Source organism: Embiotoca jacksoni, unplaced genomic scaffold (assembly GCF_022577435.1).
Source record: "Embiotoca jacksoni isolate LCO1_2020_lvr unplaced genomic scaffold, fEmbJac1.0.p SCAF_24, whole genome shotgun sequence".
Classification (NCBI taxonomy): domain Eukaryota; kingdom Metazoa; phylum Chordata; class Actinopteri; family Embiotocidae; genus Embiotoca; species Embiotoca jacksoni.
In genome coordinates this window covers 4,767,184-4,790,993 of record NW_027185375.1, presented here as the reverse complement: position 1 = coordinate 4,790,993, position 23,810 = coordinate 4,767,184, and the positions used below count along the sequence as shown (strand labels likewise).

Sequence of the window (23,810 nt, the reverse complement as noted above, 5' to 3'; positions counted from 1 at the left end):
CCCATGACCCTGTTCAGGATAAAGCAGGTATAGATAATGGATGGATGGGTAGTCAGAATGGCAGGATTAGGTGAAAAAAAAAAAAAAAAAAAAAAGAAAAAAAAATTCACCCTTTTGTTGAAAATGAGGAATCACTTAATGTATAATTCTCTGAGAGCATCAGACATGTTAGCATTTGTAGTGTTCAATCCCAGTTGAGGCTGCTGTTTTGGAACACCTAAGTCTGTAGATTTTGGTTACTTTTAAACGTATTTGTTTTTTGTTTTTTTGAATGATGCAATGCCCATGCCTGAGCAAATATTTCTCCCATCCTGAAACACTTAAACGCAGAGGATGATGTGTGTTGTGCTTCCAATGCTGTAAATATAAGCTCACAAGATCCTTCTGTAGGCTTCATTAATTTCTTTTCCTTACCAACTCCAACATGCCTCGATGAAAAATGGCCCCAATATTATTTGTTTTCCTCCCTTTTGTGTTTCTCACAGCTCTCTGTCCCCTCTGTCCTACCTAATCTCTCTCCATCGATGTTGAGCTTTACCCCTCTGAGATCACGATTATGCAGCCTTTCTTTCTCTCTCTTTCTCTCTCTGCCTCAACATTTCTCCCTTCCTCCTTTCCTCCCTCCCTCCCTCCCCTGCTTGTATGCCACCCTCATCACTGTTGTCACTTTGAAGCCAGGCAAGATAGCACAAAGGAGCACGAGCAGGGGTTAGCCTATCTTTAATTGTAGACTGTCTGTGATGGAAATTAAATCTCACTCAAGAATTAATGGCGAGGGATTAAGTTGAGCCCGCAGGGTCAAGACTAGCTATTCAGATAGCTATTGACTATGCAGCACTCCACTCTGAATCGCATTTGATTTAATGATGTGTATGTTAGCTTTTGCATGTTCATAGTGTGTGTGTGTGTGTGTTCCACAGTGGATGGATGTGATTTATCAAATATACACCATTTCTGCCAAAAGGTGTGTATGGATGGCGGCTATCTCCTTTGTATATGAAACTGTTATGTTAAAGTACAGTACAATGCTTGACTTGAGTAAAAGATGAAATAAGACTGATTTTGCTCAGGCTCTTTTGGGATGTATGGTGTGATGCAAAAAAAAAATATGCTTATTTATCACTTGGCTCTCTTGGTTTTTTTTAAGCTTCAGCTTTCAACTAAGAACTATATGGATTATTCTAGAGTACATGGAATATAAAACTGCAGGGTAAGCAGATGAAAGATACATGAAATACCAAGTAAAACATCCGCAAAGGCTATCAAAGGGATTGCTGAGTAACTTCTTTTGGAATGGATCACATTTTTATATGGACGGTATCTATCTTGCACGGTTGTGCTGGAATGTACTCGTACATGTTTCCATGTACAGTATCTTATTAAAGTTGTTCTTTCTTTTTGTTGTTTCTTCCAGATCGCCACCTGCCACCATAATCATGGAAGCCAAACCTGCGTAAATCTTTGCGTTCCCTCACTTTTTAGAAGAAGAACAGGTTTTAGCTGAAATGATGAAAGCATTGTATGCTCCAGCAGACACCACCGTGCTCTGATACCCGTCTACTCAACAGCTCCCTCCCTCTTTTTGCTCATTTTCTTCTGCTTGCGCTCCTCTTAAAGAACGATCACAATCTTCCCCCAAGCTTTTGGCAGCAGCTCAAATTTCCTAGAAATTGCACTGAGATCTGGATTCTGGAGACGAACATTCTATTTTCGGTCCAGGATAGACCAAGAGGCTTTTGAAGAAATGGCTGTGTAGAAATTATCATATTCCCCCTCTTTCACTGTACTGCTATTCCACAGTCCCAGAGGCACTAACTGATGGAGAGACGAAGGAGAGAGTCTGGATAAGGACAATAATTAGAGCATCAGAGAGAAGAGGAAAACTGCTTATTGGTCAGGAAAACTGGAGTGGGGCTCCTGTGAGGATTACTTACCTAGTGAGCTTTATATCCCAGTTCAGAAGTATATAATAATTCCTGTTTACATTTGAATCTGTTATCCACAGTGAAGCTAGACCTCTTCTCTGGTTCATTAGACCTGTAAGGTATCAATTACAGAAGGGAAAAGTGGGAACTTTGAGCATGATAAGGGGGCTAAAATTCCTGTGTTGGCCTCTGTGGCCTCTGGCCCTCTTCAGCCTGTTAACCACAGTGAAGATGCTTGAATTTGGAGGGGCGCCTGGCCAGTGGGCCCGTTACGGGCGCTGGGAAGCTGGATCGGTGGGCGAGCTGAGCTTCAGTCTTAAGACCAACATCAGCAAAGCCTTGGTACTCTACCTGGACGATGGCGGCAACTGTGACTTCTTGGAGCTGCTGATTGCCGGCGGGCGCCTCCAGTTGCGCTTCGCCATCCACTGTGCCGAGCCCGCCACTTTGCACATGGAGACAGGGGTGAACGACGACCGCTGGCACATGGTGTTGCTCACCCGCAACTTTAGGGAGACCCTGCTAATGGTGGACGCGGAGACAAAAGTGGCCGAAGTCAAGTCAAAGCGGAAGGAGATGGCGGTGGTCAGTGACCTGTTTGTGGGTGGGATCCCGCCAGACGTGCGCCTCTCTGCGCTGACGTCCAGCACAGTGAAGTACGAACCACCCTTCCAGGGCTTGATCTCCAATCTGAAGGTGGGGGAGATGCCTCCTACTTTGTTAAACAGCCAAGGCATTCAGAGCGACCTGGAGTACCTCTGCACCAAACAGAACCCATGCTTCAATGGAGGGTTTTGTTCTATTCAGTACGGAGAAGTTCACTGCGACTGCACCCACACCCGCTTCAAGGGGAAGTACTGCAAGGAAGGTAAGGAACTATCACACTCCCCACTGTGATTTTGTTTTTGCATAGTACCTGTTAAGTACTAGTGGATATTAAGGCATGCTCCTTTATATACAGTGTTCACGTGTTTACTCATAAACTCTGTCAAGCGTTGACGGCCCATTTTGTGGTTGTGACCACACTTTGTAGCCATTCATTGCTATAAGGCATCAGTTCTGCAGTGCTGTGTACATCGTACTTTGAGTTGTACAAATCCATCCATCCATCCATTATCTATACCCGCTTTATCCTGAACAGGGTCACGGGGGGGCTGGAGCCTATCCCAGCTAACATTGGGCGAAGTCAGGGTACACCCTGGACAGATCGCCAGCCTATCACAGGGCCAGTTGTACAAATCTGATGTGTATAACTTATACTGTTTTTAACCTTTACTAAGACTCTTGCAGAGAGGTCAGATACTCATCTCTCCAGTCAGCGAGTAGGAGGTCTGTGTTTTAGTAGTTTTTCTGACCCTGTGAGGACGTAGAGGAAGGAGGGTGCTTCTTTGCTTGAAATATTGAGTTCTTGACGAAGAACGCTGTTTGAGGGATTTTGTGACTCAAGAGTTTTACACATGGCACAGGTGCTACTTTGAATGTGCCTATATGAAAACAATATTTAACATCAAAGCTGCTGAATATTTTAAATGCAAGCTCGCATAGTGTAGGTCTACTTTCCTGGCTCGCCTCCTTTCTGTTTTTCTTTCTTTCTTTCTTTCTTTCTTTCTTTCTTTCTTTCTTTCTTTCTTTCTCTCTCTCTCTCTCCGAACCTATTGTCTGCGGCATACACCCTGCTCTTGCCTTCATTTGCTCTTGGGATGTGCTCCTGTGCTGTCAGCTCATGTCAAACTCCGTTCTGTTTTAAACCTCTGGCTCCCTCCTTCACTGACACATCCCATTTCCATATCTATGCTTTTTCCCTCTCCTTCACATTCATCCATCTCTGCTTCTCATCATCCCATAGCATTTATTTCACTCGCCTCCTGCTCTTCCCAAGGCTATCTGGGCTTTCCACCTCACCCCCCCTCTCCGCCACCTCTCTGCCTCGCCCAAGTTTACTCCCTCACTCCACTTATCTCTCTTTCACCTTTACCCGCTGTCAGCACTTCCTACTCTTGTCTCCCCTCCTCCTGCACTTATCGCTCTCCTCTATTTCTTTCATCTGTCTGCATCTCCACATCTTTCTTATGAATTCTTCCATTCCCTATGCAGGCATCAGAAATTGCTTTCTCTGTCTTGATCGTTTGTAATGGGGGGGAAATGGGGGCGGGGTGGGGGGCCCTTCATCCTACATTATGACCACGCCTTATTAATATTGCATTGCATCTCTTAGAATAGTCAATACACTCACAGTAGCTGCTACCTCGTCCTGTGTGATGAAATTACTTGTAATTACAGAACGTTCAAAAGGTAGATAACTATTTTGCCAGCAGTTATGTGCTAATTATTTGAAGTCTTGCATTTTTGTGGCACTCGCTGATAAGCTTTGACAGAGCTGAGAAAAGACATCAACCCAAACAAAATATTGTGTTACATTTTTTGTCAGAGCATTGCTTTTGATAGATCTGAAGTAATAAGAATAAAATCAGCATGTGGCCATGATTTAGATCAAAGCCTTGGAGTCATTTTGATGTAGAAAGTTTAGAACAGTCTTAATCAGCTCAAGGAGCTCTATTGTTTTGCTTTTTCCTCTCTGAAGAAGTCAAAAACTAGTAAAGTCCTTCATTTCGCTGGGATGAGTTATTGCTGGCTATAGACACCCTATAGTGCAGTACATAATGACACTGCTGGACAGCCGTACATGTCTGTCTCTTTTCTTTCTTCTTGTTTGTCTCTCATATTATACAGTTCCTTTATTCTTCGAGCCTTTTTTCTCCTTCTTTCTCTGCTCTGTGTCAGATTGCTGTGTGGTTGCTGGAAGCAGATACTGCTGCCTGGCTCTTGGCTAAATTGAGAGCAGAATACCAATGCAGTACTACAGTGACTGCAGGAAGCATTTGTCCTTTTGAAATGGAGAGAGAGAGAGAGTGAGCTAGAGGGAGACAATGGAGATGGAGGTAAGGAGGAGAGAAACACAATGAGGAAATCAGGGAGAGGGTGATGACAGTGGTGAGAAATGGAGCGAGCAGCAAGAATGAGGAGGGCAACATGAGGATATTCATTTGCTAAGTGTCAATTTATTTTCAGAGATGTTGTTTGGTTTGAGGACCTTAAATTAGGTCATTATGGCTGACTGCCAGTGCAGCGGTGTATTTATTCCTTTTATCCAACACGTGGGTGGGAATGTAAAGGTCTTTCACTCTCTCTTTTTAGTTGGTTTTAAGACCCTTTAGATGTCTGTACTAACAAATCCATGTCTCGCTGTGTTAGCTCAGTGGTGAAGGGGCGATGTCAAAGGAAAGCTTGTTTTTAAAGGGCTTCTGCCTGCTTACTTCAGAGAGGAAGAACGCATCATTTAATAGGAATTTTTTTTAATGATGTTGCACTAGCAATATATTTATGTGTCTAGTTCCAGATTATTTATGATGTGCTAGTTGATCATTCAGGCATTTAAATGATGCTCTTCCTCACAGAGATTTACAATCAGTGGAAAAAGTTAACATTTTTGGATCACTAAAATGACAAGATTATGGCTTTTTTTTAGGGTTGCTCCTAAGGACAGAACACATACAAGATTACTATTAAAGGAAGATTCAACAAAATTACACAAACATATTCATTTATTTATTACTTGTTTAATGTTATTTATTCTGTTTTTGTTATTCTGGAATGACATTTCGCTATTAAGATGCGATTTATATAATTTTCAAAAGTTGTGAGAAAGATAAACTGAAGTCTGGTTACAACCATTGTTTTGGGGTGGATCCTGAAATCTCAGAGACAGATATTTCTTAGCTTTGGCAAATTAGTTCTAAACCATCTGCATTTCTAGATAGAAATGAGAGACAGGGTATTTACCACAGACCTTAGAATGGACAAAAGCTCCAATAAGTCTCCGGAAATTCAGCGAATAACAAAACATCTACAAAGGGAAATGCACAAACATATGAACAGAGACATAATACTGCAAATATCAAACTATAAGAAGAGGTTAATGAACTAAGAAACAAGTATTAAGAAAACTAGTCACAAGGACAAACTACAAGAAATGATCATGGGTATTGCACTAGTAGTTAATATCCCTGTTGCTTTTGTGGATATAATAATCTGATATTTTGTTGTAATATTTGTCTGAAATTGATCAGTTTAGACCCTGAACATGATGTTTGTGTCGCTCCCACTCAGAGCAGCACGTCATTAATAGAGAAGCTGTTTATGCATAAACAGACCAAAACGGCCTGTTCACATGTAGGTGGAGAAGCAGCACCGGGATGTGAATCACCAAAACAATAGCTAATGGGCTTTTGCAAGGAATAAACAAACAAACAGATGTGCTTCATAGACCCCACATAATTATACAAAACTGCAGGACATGGAAAGGTACCCATTCTTCAAAGAGACAAACGGGGGGATTTATAGTTTGATGATATGGTGTGTAGTACCCTGTTGTGGAGTTTTGAAGGAGTGGTTCAAATGCATTTCAGGTTCAAAGCTAATCTTTTGTTCGGATATTCACGAGCAAATTTCAATGGTTATAATTCTAGGACAAGCACAAATTGCCCCTTTTTGAACCAATTTAATGTGTCACCAATGAAAATAGTAAAGGTCGATAGATGGTGAACAATTCACTCTGATTGGAAACTGGAATTACCATGTATTGTACATTTTATTCTTGGTATTGTAGAAAAGCTTCTCAGTTGCATTTAGACATCAAAATCATTACATTCAGACTGTTCAGTATTAACCAGTTATATTAACAATAAGGACATTTCAATATAATTTAGCAGACATGGATGACTGATGTTGGCTATGCTGTACAGCAAGGTAGGTTGGATTTTAAAACCAAATATGAAATTTATATTTTAATGAAAGGCAAATGCGCGAGAGTGCAGGGATCATTAAAATGATTGGTTATCCTTATCGTCCTTTTACTGATAGTTACTCTGTGCTCATGAATATAAAGGCTTTGGAAGTGTCAGGCTTTGATGTACACATGAGAGCATTCCAAAAGAGAATAGAGTTCCACACAAAGAAGTTGCTTTCAAATCTGCCTAATGTGGCGATGGAAAGAAAAAAGAGCAACGCTTTAATGTGATGTTAACCACGTTGTGTTAATCTTCTCAAACGACGCTTATTCAACATCCACACTTTGACAGCCTAAAGTGTAGTTCGTGCAAATGACTCAAATAAAAGCTATTACCCACAAAAGTGTAATTCCCCGCAAAATATTGTCCTCCAGACTTTTGAAATGCTTTGTAATCATGGATGTCAGCCCAAAGTGGAATCAGTAAAATCTGAAAAATGAAAGTGACAGCTAAAGTTTTGTCATGTTAGGAGGTCGTGTCATTTCAACTTTTTTTTAATTTTTTTTTTATTCCCACTGCTTTGTAGAGTGTGTACCTCCTGTTGCACTGATTTGAATATTAGTGATCTCACGGAGCTCCTAACAACCCTCATCCATGTCTGGCACTGATGGGTTTTAGTATTTTTGCACATTTTCACAAATTTTGTTAAGGTTAAGTCAAAATGGATGAAAGTAAAATTTGAACGTCACACATTCAGCCTCATGTCTTTTTAAAACTGACCTAATACCACTGAAAAACATCCCATTTTACCGAATAAATGCAACTTTTGCTGCTCACTGAGGAGCGAGTTTACACCCTGCCGGAAGCCTTTTTGTCCAATATGTATGTATGTATGTATGTATGTATGTAGGTGCATCTTTCCTCTTATAATCATCCTATTAACTTGCATTTTGTAGTAGTTCTTGCCATGCCTTTTACCATTAGGGCTTGTAATTAAAGCTGTTATGTGCCTCTGTAGGCCGTTGTTTTTATAATTGATGCTGACCCTGGTTTTGATCTTGTGTTGACCTCCAAACGGCAGTGCAGGGCAAGGCAGCTATGAGCTCTCAAGTCAGGGTAATTAGAGGTTAAAGACTTTGTGAAAATGCCTGCTGTGATATTAATACATCAATTTCCTCCGCAAACTGTGAAAAGGCTTTCAGGTTGCCATGAGAATTGATTTGAGAAGTTATTTATTTGAATGGCCTATGAATTGCCATATCGAACTAACTTGACAGACTCAGGATCTTTGAAATGTATACAGTATGCACTGTAGCCAGTCACAAGGTAATGTAATGGAGGAAGGATCATTTACAGATTATTGTCCACAGTGACATTAGTGCACCAAACCAAAAGACTTCACTGGGAATTTATTTACTATAAATGAGTAGAACAAAACAAACATAATTTTCTGCCTCGTATTTAAAAAAAAAACAAAAAAAAACTGTTTGATATATTTGTTGGTCTCTAGTTCATTATTATGTTATAATTCATTGATCTGTTTCACTGTATCAGTTTGGAAATGTACCAGTCAGACACGTGCAGGCACGTTATTCAGTCGTGACACAGATCTGCTTCTTTTTGGCCGATACATCTGTGTACACAGACCAGGTAATAGCTTGCGTCTCGCTCACGCTGCACACATGCATCTGCATCCTGCAGCTCTTTTTTTTTTTTTTAGCTTTAAAGATGATGTCTGTTTTACATGTGTAACTACAATGATTGTGTGTTGGGCTCTGAGCGCTGCCAAAACACGGGTGGTCTACATCCACCACTGTGCCTGAATGCATCCTGTAAAGACACTGACAAAGGACTCAAGTTACTGCTGCAGCTCTGCTAATGTGTTGCTTCCATTAGGCAGCCTGTGTAAACATGTGTCTTAGCCAGAAGCTGGGCAAGTGTGCTTAATGATTTACCTCAAACACTAATATCAGAAATGTAAATAATTTCTGTCTGCAAGTAGGAAGTTTGTTGTCTTTAGTGGATACTATATAGATTTAAATATAAAAACACATTAATACCAACACTATGTTTTTGGGATTATACTTTAGGAAGATTATCAATGGTTCATAGGTTCATAGGATGTAACCCTTATTTTTAGTCTGTAACAGTAAATGATTCCCAGGGGTTGTCACAGAAAATGTGATATTATCTGGTTTTTGGCAGTGGAATATACACAGGATAGCAACGTTTATGAAAAAGGAAGGTTGTTGCAGCAGCCATTTTCCACTTGGCAGCGCCAAATAGGGACGTGTTCAAAAACAGCTGTTTAACTCGTTACCGCTCGCTACTCTCTAATTCACTTTCATCATCACTTTTTATTGTATATGTTGGAATAAAGCAGAACCTGGGGTCCCTGAGGAGCCGTGCAGGGAACTGGCCTGGACGCTGCATGTCGCGAACGCAGCCCCCTACCTTAAAGCAAAGAGGCTGTGACTGCAGGCCAGCCCGTAGCTGCAAGGTGAAGCAGGGATGCAGCGCTGTGTTTGGGGAGTCAAGGTGTCAGCTTCAAACACACACGGTCTTTTTTAGAACTTGTGGAGAGGTTTTAACACTGCATGCCACGGACAGATGCTGTTTTCCCAGACAAGTCAGAGTAATCTGGTTTATCAGCTATTGTGATTCATCAACGACATGGGCTCAACGCCCCTCTTAACACCTCGACACTCAAGAACTTGAAAATGTTTTATGCTGCAGCTCTATGTTATTTTTTTAGCTGCATGTGAATATTGTTTTTATCTCTAAAATTGTATTCAGAGCTGGAACAAGAGAGCCTACCACCATGCTGACCCTCTGCCCTTGCTTGCAGTTCTGAAAGTTGTAGTTGCCTTTATACTGTGTATACAAGATGGCATCGTGGATGGCAGCTTTGGTACTTCGCTCTCTCCAGTGATATTGGACATATCACAACCGCATCAGCACCATTTGCACTGTTGTTTAGGTGTATATATGTAAAAAATATATATATATATATATATTTCTTAGCTCTATATATGTGTTTATGTTTATTTATGTTTATATATCTATTTATGTCTGTGTGTTTATATTTTTTTGCCCACTGAGAGAACAAGTTACAACCAAAGTGAAATTCCTTGTATGTGTAAACATACCTGGCCAGTAAAGCTGATTCTGAAACTTTGGGCTCTGAAGCAATACAGTATTGCCTAATTTAATGACCTAATGGCATTAAATGCATAATGCAGGAATCTTCTCAGTGAAACTAATGTTTCTCATCGATGATAGTATTTTAAATGTCAGACAATGTGAGTTAACTGTGGTGGGACAATGGATTTTAGTCGTAATAGTTGGGTGATGGTGACAGAGCAGGGCTGGGGCAAAGAGCAGAGTATACCATAGCAAGTCATACATCATGGTGATAATTGCGCTATCTCCCCACTGGCGACAACAGAGGGGGGAGGTGGAGAGAGTTGGGACTGAGTGTGCAGTGGGGAATGAGGGCCCTCACTGCCTGATAATTGAACTCCCAATTAACTTGTCCTGTATACATAAATAAGTATGGTGCTAATGAGGGGGCTGTACCCCATAAGGCTGCCTGAAGAGGTTGTCTAGATAACCTTATCAGCCATGTGTCTGGCTGTAATGACAGAAGCTGACTGAATCCAAGTTGTATCTTTTTGCATTTACCGAGCAACTGCACTGATAAAGTCTAATGAAGCAGGCTATGCTTCAAGTCTCCCCTGGATCTGATTTTGTTGGTGTTTATCAAAGCTGCCGTGTGCTTGCTGGGACATGGTGTTTGTAAAGCAGCTGTTTTTTCTATCATTATGGCTCTCCTTTTCCTCTTCGAATTGTTGAGTAAGCATTTTCCTCAATTTCAGTTTGTCTTGGTAGTACCATGTGGACACAGATGGTAAAGCTCCAGAAACATAATTTTTGTATATATACATGTTGAATTGTATTATTAAATTTCAATGGTACAATTTTCACCTTACACAGAATAGTGTAAAATGCCAGCAATACTTGACCCCTTCCTAAAAAATGTGCATGAAGAATGCAAAAACACCAAAAAAAAAAGCTTGAAGATATCTTGGAAATTATATTGCACATGCACGTGATCTTAATAATTTACACTAGATGGAAAACTGTAAAATAATAAGTATATTGTAACAAATAATCACTAAAATGGTGGTCTTGGTAATTAGGAAAGACATTTGTGTTCGAAAATTGTCTCATTAACAGTAAAAGGGGTTGGTCTTTTTTTTTTTTTTTTTTTTCTCAGACAATAATTGTATTCACATTCCCATCTATGGGTGTGGCAGAGTAACCCATCTTCCCCAGGTTTACATGTGCTATCTTTATTTATAGTGTGTTTTCAAATTGAGCTCAGATTCACCTTCAGGGTGGGCAGAGGCCAAAGTAACAACCAAATCTATCTAAGGAAACACTACAAAGATAACTTAATCAAAATCAACAAACTCAATTACAACATCTTAATCTCCATGTCTGACATAAACAGGAGGAATCAAGGTCAGAGAAATGTTAGGCCACACCTAGAAACCTCCTAAAGAACTACAAAGCCAACCGCATGGCAAAAGTTATAGATAGACACAAGAGTGGTGGATGGGGAAGGAGGCAGTTTAATTTTTTTCCCTTGCAATGCGACGGCGCCATTTTGGCTCTTTATGTCATTGTGTTTCATCTGACTAAAAGCCTAAATAAATTAATTTCATTGCGAAACAACACTTCAGTAGAGATTATCCAACCCCCCCCCCCCCCCCCCCGATTGACCAAACCAAATTACTGTTCTTGCAGAAAAAAATTCAACCAAGAAAACCACTGTCTCTCACTCTTGTTTTTTTACATATTCAACAAATGTCTGTTTTGCCTCTCTCTCCCTCGTCATCTCACTTTCTTCATTACCTCCACTTTTAAGTGATCTCAGTTTTTGCTCACTCTCAACCCTTCACCGGCTCAGTTTTTTTTCTTTTTTTTTTCTCTACATCAACTGTGTAGAGGCATTTTGCTGGCTGAGCAATCCCAAGTTCAAAGGACACATGCTCCTGGGCCTCCATTCTCCGCTTGATAGATTCTCAGCTTCCTCAAGCAGACAGCAAAGCAAAATTTCACTATTTAGGCATGGCTTTCCAATATTTCTCAATTCCTCATACTTTGAAGGCTGTTGCTTATCTCGGCCTCTCTTGCCATGGTGTCTTTTCATGTCTTCCTCTCAGGGTTTCTTTCTGTGCTTTTGCTTTTTGAGAAGAGAAGAAGGCCATATATTCATCTACACTTCAATAACTGATTCTGATCCAGTGTTAAATTGGTCTTTGGTGTGAAAAAAGAAAAAGAAAAAAGGAATCCAGTAACCGTTTCTTCAGCTGAAATACTTGCTTAAATCCCTAATCCCCTAATTCCACTCATTTTTTGCACCGTATGAATACTTTTATGCAGATTGCCTCTTCTTGCAGAAGCAAAAAGCAAGAATTACTGGATTAAAGTGTGAGGTTAAATTGACTCAAAGAAGCCAGTGAGTGTGAAGCACACAGACGACGTGTTAGTTTTGACTCGTATGTTGCAGTGCGGTGGTAGTGCAGGATGCAGGTCCGGTGGGGGAAATCAAGCAAGTAGCTTCTGGGGAGGGTGTCAGTCTGATGTTTCCTGTCTACGTACTCCTTCACCATTTTCTCAGGTGAGTATTTGCTGGTCTGAAGGTCTCTGCCAGCGTGAACGGCCGTCAAATACAATTAAAGCTTGCTCTCTACCCCCGCTGTCACTCCACAAGTAGAACAATTGAGCGAGAGGTCTGGCTCGCACATCCCTGTCACATGTCACTTTCGATCCATCCCCATTATCACCGAGCTGGAGGAGAAACAGGAGGCCCAAAACAAAACAATACACAACAGGAAAATATACTGCCTTTGAAAAAACTTTAAAACTCTATGTTTTTCACAGTGAATTATACAAGTGCTTAGTGAACTGAGTTTCCACAGAGAATGTGTTACAAACATCACCATGTAAGACAAATATATGCAGCATTTACAGATGAGACATGTATTGATAGTTTGCACACGTCTATGTGATTGTAAAGGATGGTCTTCAATAATAGATGAAAATCGACACGCATGCACGACATGCATTACAACATACTGCTGGAGGAGTACATCAGACAGCTTTTCTAATTCAACAACAAAGCAAATCAATAACTTGTTTTACTGCGTTGACTATCCAGCATCGTTATCTTAATGTATTCACATCGATGGCTTTAAATTTTGTGTGCATAGATTTTTGAGTACTTGGTGCAAAGCTTTATGCAATTAGGCTTGATTTCTTTTTTTTTTTACTTTTAGGTCTCCTGACTATTTATGTATACCGTTAATTAGCAGACAGGCCGCTTCCCAGAGGTTGCAGTCACCAGAAAAGGAGGAATTATCAGCGGCAAAGTCACGTTCCATTTCAATATCTGCTCGTGCTGCTTGCCATCAGTGAACTGACTGAGACCTTTCCTCTCCAGAGAAATGTTTGCTTAAATTAAAGTGAGACTACACTCAGATTTTAATCAGATATAGGAATGAATGGGTATCTTAGACCCCTTCTGGTAAAAGTTTTAATCTGTAAAATATTCATGATGATGATGCACGTATTAAAGTAAATGCAATTCAACTAGCAATATTTCTTTCTATGCAGGTCAAACTTGACAACAAAAGGAATGCATGTTAAAACCTTTGACTATGGCTAGTTGTGATTGAAGTGAATCAAGTCACGTGTCTATTTATATTATTTTGTACTGAGAAGGGCTTAAGAATCCAATTCTACATTATTAGACCATTTGCAGGACAGTAAGGCTCATTCACACATTCTGCAAGGATGTTCCTGGGCATAAAACTTTGTAATAGCTTTTCTGCATGGCTGCACACAAAAACTCTGCACTGTGTTGCTTTATTCCTCTCTACGCCCAGCTAGATGTGGTATCATGTTTAACTCAGATAATAGTATATATATTACACTTTTTATTAGAATGCTCTGTAATCATAAAAGAACACCACACTTGTTGGCAATCCATTTCTGTCCCGTTCCCAATATGACTGTGAATATTGTTGGCTATGTATCAATAGTATTATTTTACGGCTTGCATCAAATATTTATAGTGTAATTCTTGCACTGTTTGATTAATACTGTCTAGTATTTTTCCAGCATCTTTTTATATTCTAGTGCTGTGCTTGCTCACATTCAGTGTACATCGTAGCAGCTGTAACAACATTTTCTACTCAACATGATCGCTTTTACCTTACAGTGAAAAAACCCAGGCTTTGATCTGTTGACGCTGTGTGTTATTGGCTGCTTGTTGCTCAACTTTTCTGATTAAGCTCATCTTAAAGCTGCACCGAAAGGGCTTTATGTAAAGCAAGTTGATCACCTTTTTTTTTTTTTAAGATTATTTTTTAAGGGTCACTATTGAAACCAAATGACAAAGTTTGTAAGACGGGCTTCTATGCCATGATTCATATGGTTAAGCGTTACCCCCCGCCCCACCTAAAAACATTACATTACCTCACCTCTACAATTCTACAACTCTACAGCATTAGGTTTGCATTTATAATGTATGTGTAATGGAACATCAAGATTGCTCCATTGTGTTCATTTTAAATAGTCTTTAAAACAAAACAAAAATAGTTATTAGTATATGCGACATTCATCCCTCCATATTTCCCCCCATTTTTACCGGCAACTGGTTGTTACTCCAAAAGGTGTCAGAGGGTGGCCGTAATGCACCTGACAGCCGTCGGCTAGCTGCCATCAAACAACAAAAGGAAAAGAGGAACATGTTGCTACAAGGCTCCAGAGCTTTGCAGGTAAAACTGTACAAAAGCTGTAAAGACAACTTCAGCCATCGAAAAGTTCCATATGGAACTCCTTCAAAACATAAATGAAGATGAGGTGCAGTGTAAACTCTGCAGGTAAAGTTATCAGATCATCGTTCTACCACAGTGATGAACAGTAATTCGACTAAAGCATTGAGCAACGGTCCTTCCATTGATCAATACTTGAAACTCGAGTTGCAGTCAGGCCAAATTTTTTGAGGGCTACTGGACTAAACTTCAAGGAAGCGAATATAAGCTGGGTTTATGTGTTACACAAATGTGTGCAAGGATCCCAAGAAACAAAAAAAAACAAAAAAGTTAACTTAAAGCTGCAAACTGTTAATCTCAGGTAACAGCTTTGGCTGTGTAACCCCAGGCTGCCGGTTTAAATGATTTCTGACCGTTTAGTGACTGATAAGGGATCCTTGCAACTCCGTGTATCAGGTGACCTCGTGGCCCTCTCCTGGAAAACTTGTTTGTGCATTCAGTGAGAAAGAATAAAGTACCCAGGGAGGTAGGGAGGAAGGGTTAGGGGTTAACGAACATCAGGGCAGAAAAGGGTTCTAAGCATGAATGAGTGTTTGGACCAAAGCAAGGCTCAGAAGACATTGCCGTCAACACAGACTGTGAGAAAACCTTCACCATTCCTCAGTGCCTCCTCCACTTCAATCAAACACCTGCCAGCTGGGCTTTAAAAGAGCACCGTAATCCCCCTCCTGTAGCAGCCAGAGACCCCTATTACTGTAATGTGACAGTATTGGTATATGAAGAAGAAGGTTCTGATCCCTCCTGTCGTATCCCGATGCCCCAGCTGAGTGTGTGACTTTAAATACAGGTGCAAATACCCTGCACTACACTCCAGCATGCAGAGAGACCTGGATCACAACATGGGGGACTCCAATTGGCCTTTGGAGACTACTTAAAAAGAACTAAGGTGCCATCAGTGCTGATCTCTGCACAACCAGGGTTGCATTCATTGTTGCTTTATAGATCTCCTGTGATTCAGACTAGTTCTGTGACATTTGTTTATTAATTTAGCCTTCCAAACAGACGGGACCACCTATGGAGTTAATACAGCGCCGGCGACACCAAATTACTCGGAAATGAGGTCTGATTGGTGATGTGCCTGCTGCTGTAATGCCGTCATTCAAGTTGCAAGCTGTTTGTGCTTGTCGCTCATCACGACTCTCCTGCCTTGCTGTTGAGTGAGACTTCACACCATAGAAAAAAAAAAAAAAACTTGTGCTTTATTCATCTAATTTTAAACTACTTCCATTTTGAGTTGAGCATTTTTTTAAATTAAATATATAGGTTTAATGAAGAACTGTGGTAATCGTTCAGAATCCATCTAGTTTTTTTTTAAAAAACATTAAAAAGCTCAAGGTCTGGGGAAAAATTGCGACATTATTCACTTCCTGTTCTCGGAGACTAAACTTAGCATGTTGTGTTTGCAGTAACCTGGTAATTCACCCTAATTTCCCTACCAGTCAAGTGCTTTTTTTGTTGTTGTTGTTGTTGACCAAACTAGGAAGTAACTAACTGATCATTACAATGATCATAACAATTAAAAAAACAGAAATAAGGTGGATGCTCATTGATCATACAGCAAAGAATGAGGTACACGGGGCTGGATGGAAATCGGAGAAGGAGTCTGGAAGGAGATATAGAGAGCATACTTTGGCCATTTGGTGGACAAAAAGATGCTGCAGGACATGGTAACGTGACAGTGGGAGTGACAAAATCATTCAACACCTTAAGAATGGCGTCATGTCTCTGTTGGACTGCCCAGGGTGATATTTGTCAGGGAAAATGGAACAGCATGAGGGGCACACAGTCAATCCTGGGAGGGCAGCACATTGTGATGCCAGCCAGTATATTCCACGTCATGGCAATTCATATATATTGCATTCACGGGATGTTTGTGGTGAAGCACTCAGCATGACTTCTCTATACATCAGGCAGGTTGACAGATGCTATGGAAATAATTTATAAGAAAAACAGGGGACCATAAAGAAGGTTAGAAAAAATAAAAATGGTCTCTCAGTATGTGTGGTGACCACTTCCCCTCATTGACAGAACTAACGCTTTACCACACAGGCACGGCCTTAATGACAGTTCTCAGTTTCAGCAGCATCAATATGATGTTTCGATAATGTGATGCCAGGAAACAGACTTAGTTTTTACATTCTGAAATGATTGTTGTAATTATTCAGTCTTTCCATTTAGGAGCAGTCATCACAACATAGCGCCGCATTTATTCACAGCCATCTTTCTCAGCAAAAGGACTTAATCATACATTTCCATAAACACACAAACACATTGACACACATCCTCTGGCGTCACTGCTCACAAGCCAAGCAGCGAAGGTAAATATTGACTCACAGTCTTCTCATTAAAGGGCTTTTTGACTGTCGAAGCCTGAAAAGGACATATAGTGCACTAATTGCAAATGGTAGACTGCCAGGGGTATTGTGTTCTGGTAATAATGGTCACCCTTTATCTTCTCCTCTCCCCCCTGTGTAGACCTATTGCCAAGGGATAACTCAGACCAAAGTGTTGAATCAGATTAGAGGTCATTGCGGATGTTAGGAATTACACGACTCCTCTGTAAATGCAGAAAACATAGTTCATGTGAAAATAGGGTTAATCTTGTTATACTAGGGATTCATGCCAAGTTTAAACAATGGGCACAGCTTCTAGGCCCATTTTTTTCTGCCAGCTGTTGTCTCTGTATTTCACTAAGCCTTGCATTTTTTTGAATTATCTTCACAGCTCAGAGCTACAATAAGCATAATGCCTTCCCCTAATACTTGTTGTTTAGCCTCGGTTTAATTTAGGTCCACCATTGCAACAAAGTCACACAAAGTCACGAATACTGATTGTGAAATAATGTGAAAAAATTAGACATCATAGTTAAAGACTAAGCTCATGAATATGGACGTGAGAACAAGAGTGTAGAGGGAGAGAGGGGATAAAAGAAACTCGCAGTCCCAGAGAGTATATTGTTCTGCTGTTCACATGTCTGATCAAGCTTAAAAATGCTATTACCTTATTGTCAGTGGAGCTGTTCTCCGTGGTTTACCTCTAGAAGATGCGCTGACCTTTTCAACACTTTACCACATCAGGTCTATTACGTGCCGACAGCCCTCCTCTCCCATTTCCTTAGGAGAGGATAATGCCAGCTCCCCTTTTTATTGTGATGAAAAAGCAGAGCTGGCTTTAGTTTGATTTCTTTCCGCCTGATCTTGGAGCCTCCTAGGCAGGCAGTCCTAACAGTCACTTTACCTGAAAGCAATCACCCAGAATGACAGTTGCTTTGGTGTGTGATTGTATATCAATAAATTGGAACCCTATTATTTGTCATTCAAAATAGAGCAGTGGAGGGCAGCAGCCTGCACAGACAAGAGAGTGGATTTTCTTCCCTGGTGGACCTTTTGTGATCCGGCATCACGACGCAAAGCTTCCAGCAAATATGTAGTGGAAGGGATTGATTGAAGCCGATACAGTGAGGGCACCAGCATATAATACTTTCAACATTTATATTACCATAGCCATTCGTTGTGTCTCTGTTTTACTGCATGACGAAGGATTCCTTGCTCTTTTCTTTGGCTTTTTATTACCACTGGAGGTGGAGGTAGCACTGAGATCATAGTGACTCAGCTGTGTCTGCAGCCTGCCTCCCACTGTAGCTCCCATCTATCCATCCATTTCTACTTAGCGCTGTTTTTTCGCTTTTCATCTATATATATATATATATATATATATATATATATATATATATATATATACAAAAATCTTAGATAATTACCATCTGCAATTTTGTCCCTTTAATTTCCAAGACGAAACCATGACGCAAGAATCTCAAAATGGCTTCCTGGGTGAGTTTGTAAAGTAAGGGCAGATGGGGGTAAGGATTAATTCCATGCTTTATTTGCGCTGCTAATGACAAAGAGGCTGCTTTGGCCCTTGAGGGGGGGAGAACAGTCTTGAAGTGAACGGGCAAGATTTGGACCAAAAATACATGTTTTCCCACGATACTTCCATGGCAATGGGATACAATAGTCACACCCACATAGCTGGTAATGAATGATCAACCTGGTATTATCCTTTTATCCTCTCCCACAGGGGTGTTAATGTTGAGCTATGTCTGTGGTGGATTTCTACCAGTGTGACACATTTATTATATAAATTCAACCAGAGGCTTATACTGTATTAACATGCATTCAGCGACTGACGCACTATAGCCAGACACAGATTCCACATGAGCTGATGAGCGAGAGATGGATCTGTTTTCTCCATCTGTCTTCAGCCAGGTAACTACTGTGATCTGGCCTGGTTTTGCCGTGATGTGTGTGCAGGGTGGTGTGTGTTGTCACACTGCACAGGTGGCGGGCAGCAGGGACGGGAGCAGGCCAGTGAGCAGGTAGAATACCATTGAGGTGGAAATAACAGTCTCGTCTCCTCTGCTGCTTTGAGAGGCCTGGCATGAAATGCTGCAGGTAGTTGTGACCACACACTGTTGCTCCCCCTGTACTGGACAAAATCTGGTACTACGGGTGTATCCATGTGGGTTTGTATACCTGCTCACAAACATGATGCACAGACAACAGTTTACTACTGCAAAAACAGTGTATTGATTCACTTATTTTGTAAAAATGGAATCATCATGGCTTCCTGTATATTGTTGTTCACTGAGTGGGACAGAAAAAAGTGAGGCAAGTTTATGGTTGTTTTGATTCATAAGATCTGTTGATGAATGGCTGTCTATCACACACAGTTGGTACAATAAAAAATAACCTAAACAGTCTCTTGTGCTTTCAAGTAAAACATTAAACCATCAGATGTAAGAGAACATTTTGTATACACAGTGGGGTCCAAATGTTTTGAACTTCAAATGAATATATTTCCATTTTGCATTCTTTTTTCTAATTACTACAAATGATAAATCAGCTGAACAATTTCAGTGCAATATTTACATGAATTTGAAAATATATTTGCAATGCCAATGTCCTTTTTTTTGTAATTTTTGTTTCTATGATTGCGGCATTAAAGCTGCTTAAACTCCACATTTATGTAATAGCCCATGCTATCCCAGCATCTTTTACAGTGTACCGGAAAGCTTCTTGTGACATCACAGAGCTGGACTTTCTCAGTCTTCAAGTGTCCCTATAAATGTTTAACGGGGCAGAGGACAGGTGGCCGTGGAGGAAAGCCTGTGGCAGTCATTATTCAAACAGGTCTTCAAAGCTTTGTTGTGTTTTGGCCCATTATCCTGCTGCAGTATGGATCGTTGTCCAAAACGTTGCAAACCAGAGGGTGTATTGTGTGTGAAGAATGAGATTCTACTTCCCCTTTTTCAAGGTGGCTGTCTAACTCCCTGAATTGAATATGTCCATTCACCATGTTTCACTTTGGTTTGGATACACTGTGGTGTCTTCCTCTCTCCCGTTTGTCTCATCACACACAGCCTTATGTTACTGCCAAAAAACTGGAACTCATATTCATTAGTAAACAGGACTTTTTTTTCACCACCCACTGTGAAACGCTAGTATATATTAACCCGCCCCGATTGTTTGACCTTCTTTCCCCTCCTGAGAAGTGTTTTAGAGACCCTACTCCTCCTCTGAGAACATCATTTATACTTATAAAAGCTTCCATTCGGTCTCTGAGTTTGAAAAGTTTAATGTATTTATCTTCTGATGGTGTGGTCACTTTTGGTTTGCCTGATTGGGCTTTAGATACAACTGATCTCATTGAAACTAGTGCCAAACCTTCAGTCTAGTCATGAGTTGACACTTGCTCTGAACATCAGTTTGATTTCTGACACTTTCCCTTAGTCCTGAAGCTATGTTTTTCACTTTGACAGGCATCTTGCTGTCACCGGTGGGTTCTCCCAGCACGAACTACAACAGCCAGCTGAAGTACGGTTTCCAAGGTGTTTATTCCACCGGCCACAAACATACAATAAATAAGTATAAAATGTCTGTGTGCTCATCTGTGTAGCATCCGAGCACTCGCTGCACATCCATTCATCAGCCACCCTGCTGCTCCATGTCCTCAGTAGAGCCATCTGGTGTCCTGCTACTCCATTTTATGCAGGAAGAGAGGGACAATCAGTGGTTAGTTTCAGCTTGGGACAATTAAGTCTCTCCCAGGCACTGTTCCCTGAGCCACTCCCCCAATCAGTCCCTCCTGCAGCTGAGCCAAACCACACCCCACTACCACACTCACCATTAAAATACCTTTTAAGTAAGCAATCATCTGCTGGAAACTGAGGTCAGAGGCCTACCTTAACAAGTAAGCAATGGCTGCAAGTTAATTTACTTGAACAAGCCTCTGATGAGTCGATCAAGGCCATCAGAATGTCACCTGAATGCTGCTTCAATGGAAGGATACAACTCTGAGGAAATCTGACCATTTTGTACAAATGAGTTCACATGGTCAATGCCACAAATTATAACTTGTCTTTTTAAATATTTCTAAAACCTCAAACCGTTTGATTATTTCCAGGTTTACTGGAAAATATGACAAATATTTTACGTGATCTCAGACTGAATGTCGTAGATATTAGATCGGAAAGTTGCTAAATGTTTACAGCAGTAAGATGATGGGACCTGCAGCTAGTTGTGCTAAAGATAATAGGGTTTAAACTAAGTGAGTGATAACTGTTTTTCCACTGTATTTAGTTAAGGTGGTTTATGTGAGATAAACGTTATATGGATGGACATCAAACTAATTAGTTGTAAATATACATTTTTCCCCCTTCTTGTAATCAGTCTTGTCTTATATCCACTTCAATAGGATATACACACACGATGTGATTTGTAGAAAAACAAAAAAAGGTCCTCTCAATGGATAATGAAATGTAGTAAAAATAATTACATGTCAATTAATTATTGAGTGAAATGAAATTGGGCTGCTTTTTAATATTTCATTGCTGTGTCCAGAAGGCTGCATTGTACTGCTGGCCGATGACCAGCCATTGTATTCATGCGTTCACCTGTTGCCTCTGACCAAAGCTAGCATACAGACCCCAGCTGAGAGCCCAGCTGAGAGCCCAGCTGCTCCTTCTCTTGGATCTTCGACAGGTGCCATTGCCATCACAGTCTCAAGCTGTGATTGCACCAAGCGCTAGCCACAGACAGATGAAGAAAAGCAACATCAGTGAGAAAATCAAAAAAGCTTACCAGCTGGAAATAATAGTACATTCTAACACCCCATTGAGAGCCTTAGTCTCTGAAAAATGTATTATGCACTTGACTCAGTCTGACCTGCATACATGACTGATCAAGCTTTTTGAACGTGAAAGTGGCTACGAGGAGGAAGCAAATAAAGGAGACTCCTTTTTGTTCTGTCTCCTCCAAAGAACTTCTTTTGTTCTCAGGGTTTTGGCAGCCAGCCTCAAGTCCAGTCAACTTTCACTGCAGTGATTTGTCTGTGACACATCAGTAGCTCACAGAGCTGCTCATCACTCTCATCTTGGAGAGTTTAGAGGGGTGAAGTGAGGGGTGAAGTGAGGGGTGAAGTGAGGGGTGAGCCAATGTGACAGTGCTAGGTATCCTGTAAGGCCTGCCTTTGGTTCAAGCTGTCACATCAGTGGGAATTCTCCTCAGCAAATAAGCCTGTTTTCCCATGTAGAGACAGACAAGCCGCTCGGCATGCTGGTTCATTAGTTCTTACACTTGGAAATCCTTTGTACAAAAAGTCAGATTTCCTCAGAGTTGTATCCTTCCATTGAAGTGGTATTCAGGTGACATTCTGATGGATTTGATCTACTGATCAGAGGCTGGTTCAAGTAAATCGACCTGCAGCCGTTGTTCACCTGTTATAAATATGGCTGTGTCTCCAGTTTCCGACTGAAGATTACAATTATATTGTAATGGTAGCAAACAAGACTTTACAATTAAGTGAGTGTCAAAAATCAAATTGTTAGAGAAACAGCACTCCATTCCTTCGAGACATGATCCACCCTCTAGTTTGCATCATGTGGAGAAGGATTCATACTTCAGCAGACACACCTTAAATCTTTGAAGAACTACCTGAGGACTGAGGAAGACCAAGGAGTGCTGAATGTCATTAACTTTCCTCCACAGTCACCTGACTTAAGCCCTGCTGAACAATTACGGGGCTCTTATGGACCGAAAAAGGCAACCACTGTGTGACAACATGGGTTACCGGGTCATCAGGTTTTGCTGGAATCCCAGCAGGTTGAGTGGTGTTGTGAGATAAGCAACAGTTTTTCAAACACATACGAACATATCATGTCAATTTCACAGACTCAACAGTTCAATTAAGTTGTTAAGCAGAGATTACTTTGGACTTAAAAGCTGTGTGAAAGTTCTAAGTCTGTTGGTTTTTTAGCAGTTTGATATTCATATCATTTTACCCTGTCATGTTGAGAACATTTGGTGCTCATTTGAGCTTGACCTCTGCCTAAAGGTTTGTGTGAAGCATCTTCTGACTGTTTTTGGTAGAAAACATCCCACCTATAATTACATTTGCCTTCTGCTACTGTGTTCCATAGATCCTTCCTATTTGGTGACTTACTGACCCCCTTACTCATATACAAACCTGCACAATGTTGCTTTACATACCGCCCATGGCCAATTGCACTTTCACTCTGGTGAACAAGACCGAAATAGTGGCTTCGTGTAGCCCCCCCCCACCACCACACACACACACACACACACACACACACACACACGGTCCAATGAATACTGTCTCATTGTCTCATTGAGGGATAAAGACGAGCCTATGTTTCTGTTGCCACTTCCACATAAGGGAATGATGAATGTTTCAGTCCAGTGGAGGACAATGAGGGGTTGGAGATGAGGTCATGGGCTGGTTCAGGGCAATAATGCATAAATCTCAGGCCGAAATGGATGTTCCGAATCCCAAGCAAGAGCTCGAGGCACATTTTGGGTACAGTACTGCCACGGGTCAAAACTCATTCCCTCAAACACATTAAAGCACATTCAGTTATTTGTGCAATGTGTTATCCATAGTGTGTTTCACGCAGTGTAAGTCTGGCAAACACAATATACTTTGGTAAACCTGACATACTGTGCCACTACAGGTGCTACTATAGCCGAAGGAGCCATTTTTACTAACTAGTGCTGTTTGCTGTCATTTTTAATGATATTCTGGTGTATGCATCAGTGGTGGACTTTAACAGCAGACAACCGTGGCTAGTGTTGTCTGCTCCTGTGATCTTTCTGTGTCTTTGGTTTTGTTCGGCT

The 23,810-nt window shown here is 40.9% G+C and overlaps 1 protein-coding gene across 3 annotated transcripts in view; it reads left to right on the top strand.

Moving 5' to 3' along the window:
• Positions 1–23,810, top strand: part of nrxn2b (neurexin 2b) — a 658,484-nt gene that overhangs the window by 73,953 nt on the left and 560,721 nt on the right. For 2 of the 3 annotated variants that reach the window (XM_069159139.1, XM_069159138.1), the window contains exon 2: positions 1,415–2,793. In XM_069159139.1, the coding sequence (XP_069015240.1) occupies positions 2,082–2,793 (712 nt within the window). In that variant the 5' untranslated portion in view covers positions 1,415–2,081. Of the gene's footprint in view, positions 1–1,414; positions 2,794–20,437; positions 20,507–23,810 lie in introns of all 3 variants that reach the window. The other variant, XM_069159137.1, reaches the window with a different exon arrangement.